General features: G+C 36.5%; 1 protein-coding gene across 1 annotated transcript in view; it reads right to left on the minus strand.

The window, feature by feature from the left end:
* The window catches only part of rb1 (retinoblastoma 1), a 36,200-nt gene extending 19,650 nt beyond the window's left edge, over positions 1-16,550 (minus strand). Inside the window, exons 1-13 of the mRNA XM_065286921.1 lie at positions 16,282-16,550; positions 15,547-15,667; positions 15,342-15,451; positions 15,014-15,148; positions 6,106-6,144; positions 5,927-5,976; positions 5,576-5,686; positions 5,045-5,187; positions 4,041-4,118; positions 3,396-3,505; positions 3,232-3,309; positions 2,753-2,840; positions 2,544-2,660 (exon numbers count right to left, since the gene is read on the minus strand). Coding sequence (XP_065142993.1) covers positions 2,544-2,660; positions 2,753-2,840; positions 3,232-3,309; positions 3,396-3,505; positions 4,041-4,118; positions 5,045-5,187; positions 5,576-5,686; positions 5,927-5,976; positions 6,106-6,144; positions 15,014-15,148; positions 15,342-15,451; positions 15,547-15,667; positions 16,282-16,376 — 1,275 coding nt within the window. The 5' untranslated portion in view covers positions 16,377-16,550. The remainder of the gene's footprint in view (positions 1-2,543; positions 2,661-2,752; positions 2,841-3,231; positions 3,310-3,395; positions 3,506-4,040; positions 4,119-5,044; positions 5,188-5,575; positions 5,687-5,926; positions 5,977-6,105; positions 6,145-15,013; positions 15,149-15,341; positions 15,452-15,546; positions 15,668-16,281) is intronic.
* Positions 16,551-17,767: the final 1,217 nt, after the last annotated feature.

Raw genomic sequence — 17,767 nt, forward strand, 5'->3', positions numbered from 1 at the left:
TAGAAAAGAAATCGATGATCATATTTATTAGCAGTAAAGTTGCATTTTCAATTTGTGAGGTTTTGCTAACGGTCAAGGAAGCAAGATGTGCTGTGTATCCACCTGAGTAACTAGTAGTGGTAAAAAGAATATGAGATGCGATAAAGACGACTTAATATATGACTTTATCAGAGACACGCATATGTATCAAAAATGAAACCAAAAGAAGGCCTAGATCAAGTGATGAAGAAAAGCAAAGCGTGAAGATTTGTCATACATGCATTTTCTTTAGCCTCTTTCACACAGTAATTCCCCTGAATTTATCAGAAAGACCTTACCAGTAGATAAAAAAATTTGCTGTTCACACATGCACTGACCTTCCATCTTTTTACCAGAAAGACATCATTCACACATCAGTACCAAAAATAAACTCTAAACCTCTAAACTGATGCGGCGAGCTCCGTGTTGTATTTGTGAAAAATGGCAGGTTATGACTTCATATCCACGGTCCGTATTTTGTTGGTGTCACTTTTGTGGCAAATGCTGACAGTCGCGCAGTTGCTCATGACCAAACACTGTATTAGGTGACTTGAACTAAACTGGTGAAGGGTCACAACCTACATCTTGAACAGCAGTAATGTTTACACATAGGCTTCACAGAAAGTGTGCGAAGGATGTGGGCAATTCGGCAAATAGATGGTAAGCAGTTTCAAACAACTTTGGTGAAAACATGTGGATGTTAAATTCAGGTGTGCTCGACTTTAGCAAGAGCGCGTGTGGTGAGATAATCAAAACGTTCTAATTGGCCCGAAGCTGTCAGCTGACGTTGTCCGTTCTAAATGCTGGTAATCTATATTTTCTGTTCCCACATAGCATTTACTGGTAAATTACTGGTAATCTTACAACGGGTGTACCTCATATGTCTTGAAAAGTGAAGCCCCTGGCTCTTTGATCGCCCCCTGGTGGCTGGCTTCAGTACAAGTCATAAACCCCGCCCTCTTCATTCAAACAAATGGGACTCTGCTCTAAATAAACTAATTATTTACTAGGGATGCACGGATACCGATACTGGTATAGGGTATCGGCCTTGATACCACATTTTCTAAAGTACTCATACTCGTTAAAAGTCTCCCGATACCTGGAATCGATACCACGGTCTGAGAAATGTCTATGTTTGAGCGGCGTGTAAGGGGTTAATGCCTCTTGTGTTGTCCAAAGAGGCAGAGTTTACAACAAACTGGAAAGCTAGTCCTTTGTTTTTTGTTAAATTATAAGACTAAAGCTGTTACCTGTAAATTTAAATCATGTTTTTTTTTAAGTATTCGGTATCGGTATCGGCAAGTACTGAAATGCAGGTACTCGTACTCGTATTTTTTATCCTTTCAGGTAGTTGATATCACGCTGATATATGTTCAATTGTTCTTTTTTGTGGTACGTTTTATTTTAGCTAGTAATTTGATGCTATAGAAACGGGGCATGTCGTTATGATTGGCGTGGTTGAATTGGTCACGCAGAAGTTTGATACCGCAGCTCCGCCTCTGGCTGCAAAGACGATTCCTTCTGCGCATGCCTTGGCTCCAAACCGGCGTTTTTACGTAACATGGCGGCGACAATGGTCGGACATTTTTGGCTTCAATTCATTACAATGGAGGAAGGCGACGTCACGTCGTCCATCTTTTTTTTTACAGTCTGTCTTACAACCTCTCTTACTGGTAAATTGGCAGCACCGAGTTACCAGAAAGGTTTTGTTCACACATGATCTGTTAACTGCAATTTACCAGTAAATTACCAGTAAAGACTGCATGTGTGAAAGGGGCTTTTGTGTTTAGAAAAAATAATATAGCCAATATAATAATGTATATGCTGTATAGACGGTTTCAGCAGCAACAACATAAACAAGCGGCGTTCGTGGCCAACACATAACTTCCAGTTAACTTTATATAACAAGCAAAATAAACAACACGTAGATTACCTAGGAAACCAAAACATTTGTATTTTCCACACGGTATTTGTTCAAGAGTTCAGTTTAGCAAGTAGTCAGACCTTCAAAAAAAACTGAAACTGAAAGTAAAGTTCCGATCAGACGCATAAACGCGTCACCGCACGTGCGTCTGATCAAACCTTATATATAATACCAATATAAAAAATATATTTTAAATATTATTTATCAACATTATTATATACATTATTATTCGCATGTTATTTGATAATAGCATATGCAATTGTTGCGTACACATGCTATTAAGGAATTTTGGTACAAAAGATTTTTTTTAATCGTGATTTGTTCGTAAAACCTCCATACGCACATTTCACACACAAATTCGTGTATGCATACTTAGTGAATGAGACCCATTGTTTCATTTAAGGAAGCACATTTATACCCTAAAGCTGATAATTATTTTATATTATGGTCGATTGTTCTGCAAAACAGCATTCATACTAACAAATTTGATCTATTATTGTTTATGCTTCAAATGAAATGTTAGCAATTAAAAGTAATATTGGCAGAAAGGTTGGACAACAGCAATGTGGCCACTGACAATATTACACAGCCATATTGTTACCTTTCTGCCCAGCCCCTCACAGCGCTGACCCACAGCCTGAGCAAACTTTTGGCTGAAGACCTGACCCAGCTCCTCAACCCTCTTGGTGATTTCTTCTGAAGGGTCAACAGTGCAATTCTGACAAAGAATTACAAACAAAGTGATTAACCTTGTCTTAGAAAAAAAACTAAATTTTCATGTTGAAGAAAATTTTAAATAAACTTGAAAACCTTGAAATAAACTTGGAGGTTGATGGAGGGTTGGTCACTAGCTGAGGTAAGTTCAACCCTGAGTTGCTGTATGGAATTCATGGCAGCTCTGGAGAAAAAAAACCAACAGGATTTTTTTATACTTTTGCTTATACATACACACACCATATAAGAAAACAATTACTATTATATTTGATATAAAAAATCATCCCTGCCAAATTACATTACAAATAATTTAGCTCTCTTAATGTTAAAGAGAAACCCAACACATTTTGAGCTTTAGGAGCTATGTGAATACATCAAAAAGCAGATTATGGAGGGAACTCCATCATGTGATCTTAGGCTTAAACTCGCTGCATTACAAAACTGCTGTGTTTACATAACCCTATTCACATTAATGTGGTACTCTGATAAGTGAGTAAACTCCAACATACAACTCAACATGTCAAATGTATTGGGTAGAATGTGATGTTCTGGGTGAAAACAGACCCCAATCGTACCTGATCGGTGTCTGCGGCACAGGAAGTGTGATGTCCTCTCCGCACTGATTCTTTCGTGGAGTCATTTCCACCTTTGTCCTACAAAGAAAATCAAAGGTGACATTATGCAAAATAATAAATATGCAGTTATGACAAACAGATTTTAATCCGGAGCTCAAACGTACTTTTCTGTTTTGTTAGGGGAAAGCGTCTCATCATCAACCAAAAACAACCTGGCATCAAAGTCTTTATTTTTCTGGTAAAATTCTTCATACTGCTTGGAAAGTGTCTCAATCTGTAAAAGAAAGCAAAACTAAACCATAAAATTTATTGAAAATTTATTATACGTACTACTGTATGTATTTTCTAATTTTATTAGTTAAAGTTGATGCGCAATAACATTCCTTATTATCAGCAGGCAAACAGAGGGTCTATAAAACAGCAGATGTAGTTCATTACCTTACAAGTGCAATAAATGTCAAATAAAGGTTCACATAAACGGTGCGGTAGCAACATATACAGTATTACCTTACTGTATTTTCCATCTTACAGTGCAAAATTGAGTTTTGGATCAATTTCCAGAATTGAAAGCAGGTGTGGGGATATAACTACACATTTAAACAGCTTGTAGTTATTCAACAAACACCATAATAATAAGCTGGCAGAACTCTCAAGCTGCCACAATTTTAAAAAGATCACAACTGTTTTTTGCACTATTATATACACCATAACCTTTATATATACCAATCTTTTCCATGAACACTACGTTCACAGAAGGCTTCCAAACAATGAAAGAACAGAAGCTTTTGTTAAATGTATGGTATACAGACCGAAGGAAGTGCTTGGAGTCCTGACAAACCCGCAGAGTCCAGGAAGGCACAGAAAGTGGTCTGGTACACATTTTTCACCTGAAACAGAAAATATTGTGACTTTGGGATGTCTTAAGTTACATACTCACACAGTTCAAATTTAAATCAAGTTTACAAAAAATACTATGAAAGCGTAGTCTGGGATTATTGCAAGCATGTTATCAAAAACAAGGTTTATCCAAAAAGGACTATTTTTGGGAACTGATGGGCAGGCCCAAACGGAATCAGCGCCCGCAGATTTCTGCGGAAAACTCAGCGGAATTCCGCAAATGTAATGCCCGTCATTGACAAGCACACATACCCTGCACTTGAACGTTTTTGTGACCAGTAACCGTCATTGACAACAAGCACACATACATAGCCTATCCTATAAGTTTGTGAGCCGTCATTGATAAGTACAATAACCTGGTGCGTGCTGTTTGCTTGGATCGTTTTTAATGATAGAGAGCACAAACCATTTGATATTTGAGATGAAATAAAACTTACAGCTGAGTTAAGCAGATCTCACTTGACTCTGTCGTCTATGTGACGCGCGACAGTCAGCACATGATCATTTCAAATCCGTTTACAAGTCAAATGCTCTTGTTATGTTTAATATAAACTTTACATTGTGTTGTAAAAATGATACAACTATCTTTATATGTGCTAAATACTATAAAAATAATATATGTTATTGTATATTAAAACTATAATTCCATCTTTACATGCACATTATCTGGTTCATGTTGGTCCAGTTTAATTCAGAGGACTCACTCAATTTTCATTGTAAGCCTTTAAAAAGTAATTATTTTAGATGCAATTTTTTTAATATTTACATCTTATATCCTCTAATATATTTTTTAAAACATTTAAAATCATTTAGCAGATTTTTCCAAAAAATTTCCACAGAAAAAGCTAAAAAAGTCAGCAGATTCTGTCAGGCCCTGCTGATGGGTGATGGGATTGTGTGTAAATGGAGAGCCAACCTCATCCACATTGCAGTCGCCCTCCTTGCAAAGGGTCTCCAGTAACTGCATGTCCATCTCAGGAGGACGAGGTTTGGCTTTTCCCTGATTACGTCTGGATGTTCTGGTTGGAGGACTAAGGGTAGCTGAAGTAACCGCTGACTCTGAAATAAAGATTTGAGAACCAATGAAGGTTAGATGAGATTTTCTGGTGGCCAGTTTAGCCAGTTGTTTTGATTTTTACTTCCCCAAAAACATTTTACTAGCCTTAAAATCTTTTATAACTTACTTTCCTAAACATCAAATAAGAATGACACATAAGTACATACATAGCATAAAGATTCATATGGTATATATCATTAATTTCATTAATTTGGAGTCAGATTCAGTTAATATAGCTCCATTTCTGTGGATGATACGATTGGAAAGAAAAGCACTGTGTGCATAAGGTCTCATATTAACTGTTGACAATGTTTTACGTCACAAACTACACAAGCATTTGAAGTATTTGTTACTACTGTCTTTGATCAAAGTAACATGAGGAGTACACACTGTAAGGTGACTGAAGGAGAGACGGGGCGCAACGCTTGCTGAAGTACTCCAAAACACAAAGCAGTAACTGGAAGGCTATCACAAGGTCATCCTCCATCTGCAGAGACGTTCCTGTACAGAAAAGTGAGGCAAAACTAATGAATAACAGTTTGAGAGTGAACACAGGAACAGTGTTTGCGTGACAAACATCAGCCAGTTAGAAAGAGATGGAAAAGCTCTTAAGCACTTCTTGTAAATGTAACTTTAAGACAGCAGCTTCAGTGAACAAGCTTTGTAATTTACATCATCTACATTCAACAATGGAATGTCACAAATAGTAATTTCCTGTGTCATTTTTCCTTATCGACTCACCTTTGGCCAAGAGAAACATGGTCCAGCTGTTTTCCAAAAGCTGATTTCTCCTTTGAGTAAAACAGATATGAGATGGTCACATCACTGATTTAAATGGAACAACACAAGAATCGTGTGCTGGAAACAGCTGGACAAAACAGAAAAGCACATGCAGAATGGAAAAGGAAATTTGTACTCACTTAACTTTGTCTGGCTCTGCAAATATTTTTTCACAAGTCCTGGAAAGATCAAATAAAATATGTGTTTGATGTTAGTCTCTACAATATTATCTTTCATAATTACTACTTCAAACACCAAATGTCCAAATTTCACCTTTATTTTGTGTTACATAAAATAAAGCAAAAAGCCCCAAGAAGCAGTGTCACCTCCTTAGCTGTTATAAAATGCACTGTAACACCACTGCTTCGCGGGGCTTATTGCATTTATAAAACGGTTACTTCATATGCATAGCAGGATTTCATAAAATGAAACACAAGTAAGTTGTAATTATATTAGTACAAATATTATTCTTCCGCCAAACAAAGTAGTTCCTCAGAATCAAGTGTGGCTGAAACAGAGCGTAGTTCCCAACCAACACAGACGCAGCAAAGACACAATGAAAATATGAATAAAGACTGTGGTGTTTATTTCATAAATCAACATCCATCTAATTTATACATTAACATATATCGTGCAACTGTTGAAGTGATGATCAAATATGCGTGGAAGCATGCTTAACTCTTTCCCCGTCAGCGTTTTTTTTTTAAGTTGCCACCCAGTTTTAGTTTAATGCCTTACAGAAAAATGATCTGCTTTAAATAAACACAAAATATCAAATGAAAGAACAGACCCTCCACTTTAAAAAAAATCCTGTTTCATCCTACCTTCATTTGTTCTCTAATCACCTCTTAAATTTTCAGCTAAACGCGGAGATAATTCAATTTTTGTGAATACCTTTTGTAAGAGATCAGATTCAGAGCCTGACCAAAACTTCTGTGTTTTTAGTGTTGAGTGAATGCTTCAGTGTTTAAGTTGGGTAAGATCGCTACCCAGTGGATAGCGTAAATATGAATTTGAGGTAGAAATTCCTCAGGGAACGTTTTCTCTTTATTGACGAGATGACTCAACAATATTAATTGACATTTATCTGGATATTGCCATTAATTGTGCAATTGTAGACAAATAAAAAATATTATTAAAGACTGTGGTGTTTATTTTGATAAATCATTACGCAGCAACAATGCGCAGTAAAACTTATGCAATGCGGTCTGAACCATGGGTTTACCGGGGTATTTTATCACAGCTTAGAACGCGTTTCAACCAGAACTGCCTATTTTATGATTCACATTAAGCAGCTATGTTTTACCACAACTGTGCTTACTTTTACTGTACAATACAAATGTAGATTATAAATTTTTACATTTGAATAAAGAATGAAATAATTAATTTACAGTGTGACTTCAAGGTAGTTCAAATAATTGTATATATTAAGGATGTGACAAGATCTCGCAAGATTATAATGTCATGACATTTTTGTGGAGGTAAAATGCTGAATTTCTTTTTTTGTTTGGGAACTCATATAAAGTCTGAGACGTGTTGTGTTTGTCAGTTGATCATTCACATGTGAAGCGTCTCAGCAGTTTAAACCCTCAATCTGAGTTTACATGATTTAATATCTGCATGTTCTTCCTCAAAAATTATGGTGCCATTTCATTTGTATTTTACGAATTGAACAAATATTAAATATTTTTTATATTTTTTATGAATCTAACATAAAATGTAAAAAAATGTAGACATTTGTAATAATATATAATGCTGGTTTTTAATACAGATACGTTTTTGTTTAATAAAACAATGAGTTTACTTTGTGATATTTTATTTGAACCAATTACTATTGCCTCTAGGTTATTGCTCACTTGTGTCTATTTTTATTAACAAAAAATATTAAATTACTTTATTATCAGTTACCAAAATAATTGTTAGGGACAGTCCTAGATTTGTTAGTTCTAACATACACCTTCTGGTACTACTTGGACACGTCATCAGTGAAGAACCCAGGGTCAACAGGTGTTTCAGGTCTTTAATCAACAAACCCCCTCGCCCGAGCGACCCTGCCGGGGGTGATCAGTTCCCCGCCTGTGACCAAGTGACGTGCATCTCCTTATACGTGTGGAGTAGCTACCCCACGTATTTGGGTACTCCACGGACCCCCCCCCCTCCGGATCCACAGCTATCGTGAGGCTTTTTCGGCAGCCTCAAAGATGTTCTTTATGGCTCGTCTGCACAGATGTCCTTTAACCCCAACGAGTTTGAGTGTTTGGACCAACGACTGACCCGCAAAGCCCCGGCAACCAACCTCTACTGGCTCACTACGTACTTTCCAGCCAACGCTCCTGCACTCCTCCACCAGTTCTGCATACTTGGCTTTCTTACGCTCATTTGCACCTCCAATCTGTCTTACCAGGGGACAGTAAGCTCCAATATGACCACCTGTCTGGTCGACTCCGATGTCACCACATCACCACACAAATTTTAAAATTATGTGATATCAGTTTCGCATATTTCATATATTTATTTATCATTGAGGATTTAAACAAGTAATGTAAAAATCTTCTCTTGTCTCATGAACCCAATCTTGTGTCCTAGAATATAATTTTTTTAATTTCCACCATGATCAAAACATTTCCCCTTAATGACATTTCTGTTCATTAACACATGCTGACATTGGTTTTAACCACAATGTCAGGTCATCAGTAAAGGCAGGGTTCTTGCAGGTTTCAGCAAGTTAAATTTAAGACCTTTTTAAGACCTTTTAAGACCATTATGAGTCAAATTTAAGACCAACACGACACATTACTAGAAGCATTCAAATGATCTCAGAAATTCTTAAAACGTTCTATTTTTATTGATTCAGTTATAGAAAAATATTAAATGAACGCAGTTTTAAAACAGATAATCAAAATACATGGAAATACATTATGCTTAACTCTATTAGACCGCGAGTGTTGGCGCCGACAAATTTTACCCATAGCCCTTTAGGAAGAGACAATGTAAGCCCAAAAATGGCTCATAGTGAGCCATTGAAATACATTGAGTTAGAGGCAAAGAGCTGTGATTTTTCTTAATTAATAGTCAAGAAATGCATTGATTTACAATATTTATACACCACACTAATATGTGTAAGTAGTATTTTAATAAAATTCTATCAACTATTTTTTTGACAAATAAAATCCACTAATATTAGATCAGTTAGTATGGTCAGCTGCTGGTTTGTGCCTAGTTTTACACTGCCTCATACAACTTTAAAGCTTTAAAATGCATCACACTCTGTAGTACGTAAGCTTAAAGGGGAGGTTTCCCAGACAGGGATTAGACTAGTTTTAAGAGCTTTCCAAACTTGAAAACAATTTGCACTGACATATCTTAAAATACATCAAAATGCACACAAGTAATGGTTTTAGTAAGGCATGTTTATTAAAACTAGTTATACGTCATAATTAAACTAAGGCCTAGTCCTGGTTTAAGCTAATCCCTGCCCGGGAAACCACCCCATAATGTTTAATGTACAACTGACTGTGTGCTGTGTATATATCTTGTGCCTGTTTATAAATATACAAAGAACAAAAGATCACTTTCAATTATTATTAATCCCTAAAAGCATTAATATATGAATTTTATTAATACAAGTTATTAATAAATTAATGTATTGCATTTAATTGAATACAGAATCACAGAGCCAAAAAACACTCCACCCATACGTTTTATGCATAAATATGCACTATATACTGCCATCAGGTTTAATAGCCTCTCTAATTACACAATAACGGATTAATCTGCATTAAGAAAATGAAATTTACCATTAAAAGGCTGTTTGATATGTGTTGTTAACGTTATCCACTAAGACCGTTTCTCAATCCGAAGGCTGTAGCCTCCGAAGGGTCGCATTTCTTATTTCAGAAATAGTCTTATTTCAGAATATAAACTTTGATATTAACTTTAAAATATTGATTATTATTCTTAGTTAATCGTTAATTGTTGTAATATGCTTATGACTTGCGAATGTAATGCTCAGTTAACTTAAATAAACCAGGCGATGCTGTATGCAGCAGCCTGCCTATGCGAAAGGGCTCTGATCTACCGCTGTTCATTTAACCGTAACTCCTGAAGCATTTGCGCAATCAAAAAGTTTGAAGTGTTCCTAAAAGAAGACCGTTGCACTTTTTTGAAATATATGGTTTAATACGGTACTTTCTTGCTTTCCGTCTGCCAATCGCTGCTGTTTGTGGAGAGCTGAAGGTAAAAGCGTTAGGTTCAAGTGCATCGCAGCGGAGAGCAATATTTAAGTCTAAAATATAAAACTGTGTAACACTAAAGTTCACACGCTGTTGGTGGCTCGTGACTCGACGGCCCGACTGTTTAAGTTGATTTTAAATAAAGCAGCATTGATTTTTGTTCGCTTCTTTGTCCTCTATGTTTCAGAACCTGGCAAATGCTCAGGTAAGCCACGGGCTTATAAATTACCCCGAAAAAGATTTTTGCTTATAAGTTTAAGGATTGTTTCTCGCCAAACCCACAGTAAACAGTCAGATCACAACACCTGAAATAAAGCTTATGGCACGTTTCGCGTGGATTATGACAAATGGCAGAACGTTTCTTTTTAGAGACCCACCATTACGCTATACACTTTCTGCCTCCGCCATTAAGTTAGTTCTTCAGCGTTTTAAATTACTATTTTATTTTCTGCCGACAACGCTTTTTGGGAATGAAAAGAGGTAAGAAATTTAAGACTTGGGTAAATTAAATTTAAGACCTGGGATAAAAATCTGGGTGTTTTTAAGACTTTTTAAGGCCTTAAATTTAACATTCTGAATTTTAGACTTTTTAAGACTTTTTAAGACCCCGCGGGAACCCTGAAAGGGTTCACCTGACCTACAATTATAATGTACCACCTAGTAACTACCAAATGCAGAAGAGGGGCTTAAATAAAACAGATAAATGTCGATCTAGCAAACAATCAGCAGAGCAGATATTTCTGTATCAAGACCAGGGGTTTTCCTGACTCAAAATGAGGTGGAGGTGGTGCAAACCTGATGCACACATACATGTGTACCGTGGCTTAACAACACGTAACAAGTGACATATTTTTAGTGTTTAATAATTAAATCATTATAAAACATTAAATTAATTGAAACCAACATTGCAGCTAATGTGTTCATTTACACTTAATAAACTGCAAAGTTGTTTAAAATGAAATGAAATAGAACATAATAGAGCTACATGATTAAGCATTAAAAGACTGTGATTTTGATTCAACCCTCAAAAAATCTTAATTCAGCATTTCTACATTTCAGGTCATTATATTTTCAAGGAGGAAATACGCAGTTTTGGCAGTTCAGAAATCCCAAACAGTGGCCGCGATGATGTCATGATGTCATCGGGTATTGCGCAAGCCAGATGTGTTCGTGTTCGTTCCAACGGTTCATCGGATGCTTTCTTTGAGAAGTTAAGACGAAAGAAACAGAAACTAAAGAGAATGAGTGAGGCATAAGGTAACGTCTGACAATAACCCAGACGTTGTTTTAGTACCAAAAAGAGGATCTTATCCCTTCTGAAAGGGTTTTTAACGCAGGGGGAAACATTGGCTGCGTCCAAATAACCACACTTGCGGTCTTTGCACTACTTACATCGTTTTCCTGTATTTTACCTAAGTGTTCTAGTGGGCGTGAAGCTCCCATGCGTGCATGTAGAATTACTCATTTAATGAGACACACTTAGCAAGTGTACAAATGTAAATCCAGATAGTGGCTGGAGTTCGCACCAAAACGTATTCGTTTTTATTAAGGCTACTTAAAATTATATAAAACATAATCACTCTGAAATTAACATTTGCTGAACTTAAAGATTATATATGATTATCTGAAACTTTCAGAAGCAGAATTCTTGGCACCTGTAAAAACATTTAAATCTTTTAAATAAAAAGTTCTTGAGAAACGTGATCTTTATTTTAAAGTTAAGTAAAATAATCATGATTCTCATTTTATCCAGAAACGTGCAGCTCTATCACATAAGCTTTTTTCATTGTGCTCTTTTGCAATGTTTTGCAGTCTTTGTTGATAGTTGAGTTGTACACAGTCACAGCCATCACCATCTGACACCTTTCTTCCTTTAATCTTGACACAGAAAACCATTTTTACTGCCTTCACTGCTTAATATAATTAAATCAGCTGACTCACTGAGTCAGCTCTGATTGATTCACAGAGCTCTGATTGATTTGCTTGGTGACTGAATTGTTTCAAGGCGGCTGCCTCCAAAATCTCTATGCAGAAAAAAACAGAAGATGGCTGCTGCCACCTTCAGGTGTAGTCTGGTGTAGCCAGACTACATACTGAGCTGGGACTTCATACTGAAAATCAGGAAATAATGATTGCTTTGAATGGACAAGGATCGCCCAAGAGTCCATATTACTTCCACGTAAAGCAACCAATCACATTTTGCATTGTTTGGGGCGTGGAGAAGTCTCCACAATAACAAAACATCATTCACAAATGTCTCTAAAGTTTATGGCAAAATGACAATATCTCTGTACACTAACTGCTTCAAACAAAACTCTTGGACGTCTTTTACTCTTGAATATGTTGATCAGACAGATATGCGTTATTTCAAGACAGACCATTTAAGAAAGCGACACACACTCATCAGAGGATGACTTTAAATCTGCTGAAGTGTTTCCCGTTAAGTGTGCCATATGCATCAGATGCTCAGCCATAAATCTGTGGGCGTACTTTAGGTGTGGCAATGTGAAACACATTCCTGTACTAAATACTAGTATTTATAAGGTATTAACAATTGACCAATAATCCATACATTTAGAATCTGCAACACAAGCTGAAGCAATTACTGACACAATGAATATTTTTGGATAAAATCATGATCACACTTTGAATAACACGCTTGACGTTTCATTATTTAGGAGCGACGTGAGATGAATCACATATTCCTTACTTGAGACACATAATATCTAAATCCATGGTGAGGGAGGGGACGATTACACCTTGAGACATGCCCAAACATCACCTTATTAATGAGCATTTAGCACATAAATAAAGCAATCTCACAAACAAGCCACACGTATTCTTCCCTTCTTGCTTCTGTAGTCTATACGAACAATTCTTGCCTCCAACTGTGATTAAGTGGTCAAATCATAAAGAAAAACAGTTTTTGTGATCATCTGAGAAAACAGCTTGAAATTACTATGAAAACATAATAACCTTCAGATCTTAAAACGTCCTCATTCCAAAAGTAAGTTATTTTAAACTATGCTGCAAACACATCTTGATCCACACTTAATCAGAGACATATAGACCTAAATAGACAAATGTCTACATTTCCAAGCAAACAACATATAGTTTGCATTCAGAAACTTGGCACTTCCAGTCATAAGAAAAAAAATAGGCACACATTTTTTTTTCCGGGTACAATAGCAAAAAACCTGTTTGAATAGTATTAAAAACTATCTGTTAAATTGCAAACATGTTGTACATAAAACATTCAATCCTAGCACATATAAAATGTATTAAGGCCCGTTCACATCAAATACGATAACAATAACTAAGACAACGTTTTAAATATCCTGAATTTTACAGAATAGCAGAGTCCAAACCACAAAAATAAAGATACAGAGAAACAATATGGTAGAGATCCCCTTCAGAGTGTTTTTTAAGCTGATAAACAACAAAACAATGACACCCAAACTACCCATTCTAACATTTAAAAGGCAGCATGCAAGTAGGGCTGCATAACAACTAATCGTTTGCAGAATAGAAGTTTTTGTTTCCATCAAATATGTGTGTGTATTGTGTATAAAAATTATGTATATATAAGCACACACGGATGCAAGAATATAAGAATTATTTTATAATAATATTAAGAAATATTTGCATATGTTTATACATTTTTATATTTATTAGGGCTGCCTAATGATTAGTCACGACTATTCGTTTGCAGAATAAAAGTTTTTGTTTACACAATTATTATACACAGTACATCAACAAATATTATGTATATATAAATACAAACACATGAATGCATATTTTTAAAGGTGACATAGAATGATTGAACGAGTATTTATCCTTGTTCTGTGATGTGACATGTAGACAAAAAAAGTTTTGTTTGGGTCTGTAATGCCTTAGAAGCTTCCTAAAAACCTCTCTCAGATAGCTCTATTAGGGTGGGGTATTTAAACAAGTGGTTTTGCACCTATTTGGCTCCCCCTACTGGCTTAACTTGCAATCTCATTACTGATTGGCTGACTTTGCTGCCACTAAAAAAATTTAGCCAATTATTTTAAAGTGGAGGGGCAGTGAGATGCCTGTGATGTCATAGACATCAGTTTTTCAGATTGGGCCGTTTTCTGGCTGACATTTCTAAAAGAGGAATTACTATTAGACTGAGATGTTTAGCATGTATATCACGTTTTGTATTTTTGTGAATGTGGGTAGACTACCATTATTCAACAAAGACAAGGTAAAAATGTTTTTTTATTCTCTGTCCCCTTTAAGGAAATATATAATATTTATAACTGTATATGATATAAATTATATGTAAATATACAAATGTTTATACACATGCAAATATTTATTAAATGTATACATGAATGTGTGTGCACTTATATATACATAATTATTATACACATTACAAATGCATTTAATATGTAAACAAAAACTTTTATTCTGTAAACAATTAGTAGCGACTAATCGTTAGCCAGCTCTAATATTTATATATAATTTATATTATATATAAATATGAATACTTAATAAATACACATTTTATTTCCCTAAACTTATACGTGTGTGTATTTATTAATATTATACACAATACACACACATAATATGTAAACAAAAACTTTTATTCTGCAAACGATTAGTTGTTATGCAGTCCTACATGCAAGCTTATAATAAAGTTAATAACATTATAGTAATGTTTATAATTTCTGTTCTTGGTGTAAACAGACCTTCATTCTTCTAAGATACTCAACATGAATGAAACACTGGCATTTCTTTAATATACACCGCTGCGCACATTCGATAGAAAACTATACAGCACACTTACTTGACAAATCTTTGATAGAGGGCCAAGGTGACATCATACTTGTTCTCCAACCGTGTCACCGCAGTGTTCACTTTAGGGCTTATAGTGTCCACATTCACATCCATGTTCTTCACAAGGCTGATAAACTGCTTTACACTGCAATCAAATGACAAATTTCAAGATGTAATTTAACATCTTTCAATCACACTCAAGCAGTGCAAAGGTACTTTATAAAATAGAGAGGGTTATCTAAGGATCAAACAGGCCAGACTGATGCACTTTGGTGATCCCAATTGGGAAAAAAATCAGCAATCCTCAATGAAAACTCTTAATTTGACAATATACATACCTCAAACCCACAACCTTCTGGAATTCAGTGAAGGTGAGTCTGGTGCTCTCCAACTCAATGCCTGCGATGAACAAGCACGCTCCCCACAACTGTCTGTTTGAATATGGCATCTGATGACACAAACATTAAAACAATAACATTGTTATTACACAACAACACACCAGAGTGAAAATAACTGTATTATTATTTCAGAAAAAAACCTTACATGTGCCTTGTCCAGGGATCTAATCTCCTTCTCCCAAATTCTCCATGCATGATCACAGATAGGATTGGTGACCTGGAGCTCCTCGCAGAGAGACACAAATTCAGATTCCTTGTCGTCATGACTGGTAAAAAAACAGATACAGACAGTTAATAAGTGATCTCCATAACTACCTATTGTCAGCTTTTTAGAAAACATGACATTTACATTTATGCATCTGATTTTATCAAAACAGCATTACAATGCATTCAACCTATACATTGTTTGAACAGTATGTGTGTTTTCTGGGGTTGAACCCATGACAGTTGCGTTACTAACACACAATATACCTGTTAAGCAACAGACAAGCAATATCAAATGTTGAATTAAAATCTTTTGTTATAAAAAATGTGAGTTTAAACACACTATAAGGGCCAATGTCACAGCTCCCAAATTTTTTTTCTCACTCTTCTAATAGGTAGCATAAGTTGACATCTCTACCAAATGACTATACCATGGTGTAACTATAATAGTAAAAGAGTACATTTTCATGAGGCACGACCTGTGATTTGAGGTTTTGTGATTTTGTAAACACAAAGTGATACAGGCATTATTACCGGACACCAGTGGTCTACTGGTAAAAACAAAACAAGTTCATTGTTTTTCTCCACTGACATCATCAACCACAAACAACAGTCTGCAGCAATCATTTAACATAGTTTATAAGAGAAGAGCCTGTGTGAGAGATGGGATGTTTACCGTTCAGGGGTCAACGCTGTGTTGTCGCTGCTGTCCTGCGATGCCTTCAGTTCTTTCTTCTGCGCGCTCCCGCTGTTGCGCTTTTTCGGCGGCATCTCGACTGTTTCTGATTAATATCGCGTCCGATCACAGCACAGCGAACGAACACAAACCTTGTGCTTTCTGTTAATGTTGTTGTGGTTAGTGGTTGAATGTCAGAGCCCGCGACTGGTTGTTTGGGTCCGCAACTCTCCGCTATTTCCTCAACTACCAAAACGCGGGAAAACTGTTCGACGTAACGTCCGTCACAAATGTGTCACTTCCGGTTAATTATTTTAACAGCAGTCTCTTTAAGGTAGTGATGGTCAACCCGGATCTTTTTAAGGATTCGGGTTATTCTGAGTCACTCACTAATATGATCCGGGTTGTGCGAGTCACTCGAGTCACTTGAGTCACTTGGTCAAAATCTCCCAATTCCAATCGCTAAGTCATACTAATGCCAACCAAGCAACTCGGATCACGCATGCAGCTACGAGTTTATGACTCCTCTGCTCACAAAAAAGGGCTTATGTGACCTGAGGAACTCGTAAAAAACATGCATGCCCGTGGTAACATTATCAATAACATAATTGTAAAAGTTTGGTGTGTTTAGTTTTATTTCATAACGACAAATATATCAACACCACATTTAGAAGATGTCAGGCTTGGTTGACTTGGACGTGAGAGGAACGTGTCCTGTTTCAGATTGACTTAAAAGATCCACGATAGGCTTCGGTTAATCTTGTGAGTGAGTCCCAGACAGAACCGCTCGCCCGGTCCTGCACGGGTCCTGTGAGTGAACCACTCACGTCACTCTGAGTGACTCAGTCAACAAGAGGAGCCGTGTACGTCCGTCGGTGGCGGATCTTTCCAGCAGCACTGCTGCAGCAGTCCTCGTATTTAAAAATGTTAAACATTTGCAGCTTCTACCCAAAACATTGTGCCAGTCAAATATTTCAACAGATTAGCCTACATGAGTCAGTGGGTTAACGAGCAAGGCTTGTTTCTCCTAGCCCAGGATTCAAGCTCTATGAGTTGAGTCACTCTCTGTGTGAATCCCCGAGCCGCCGACCAACTCATTGTCGCACGCACGCATCCCTTTGTACTCGGACTCGGAGCTGCAAGAAATAATGATCCGGAATAGCAGCTTTTGGTTCACTCGGTACCCCCAGTCGACATTTGGTGATGTAAATTAACTCGTTGTTGCAAGTTATAGAACCTATGGCAGCTTATGTAGAGTTATTTGTTGTAATTCTGTTGTAAACATTTGAAGAGCTTTGTGTTTGATACAATTTCTCATTTTTAATGCAAAATCTGAGAGGACTCAACTGACTCGGGTTAATGGTCACTAAGGACTCATGGTTCTCGAGTCATTTTAGGGATCGGGTTAAATGATCCGAGTTTCGGGTGACTCGCTCATCACTACTTTAAGGAAAGTCTCCCTTCTTGGGGGGCATTTTGCAACGCA

The sequence above is a fragment of the Paramisgurnus dabryanus genome, chromosome 18 (assembly GCF_030506205.2).
Source record: "Paramisgurnus dabryanus chromosome 18, PD_genome_1.1, whole genome shotgun sequence".
NCBI classification, from domain to species: Eukaryota; Metazoa; Chordata; class Actinopteri; order Cypriniformes; family Cobitidae; genus Paramisgurnus; species Paramisgurnus dabryanus.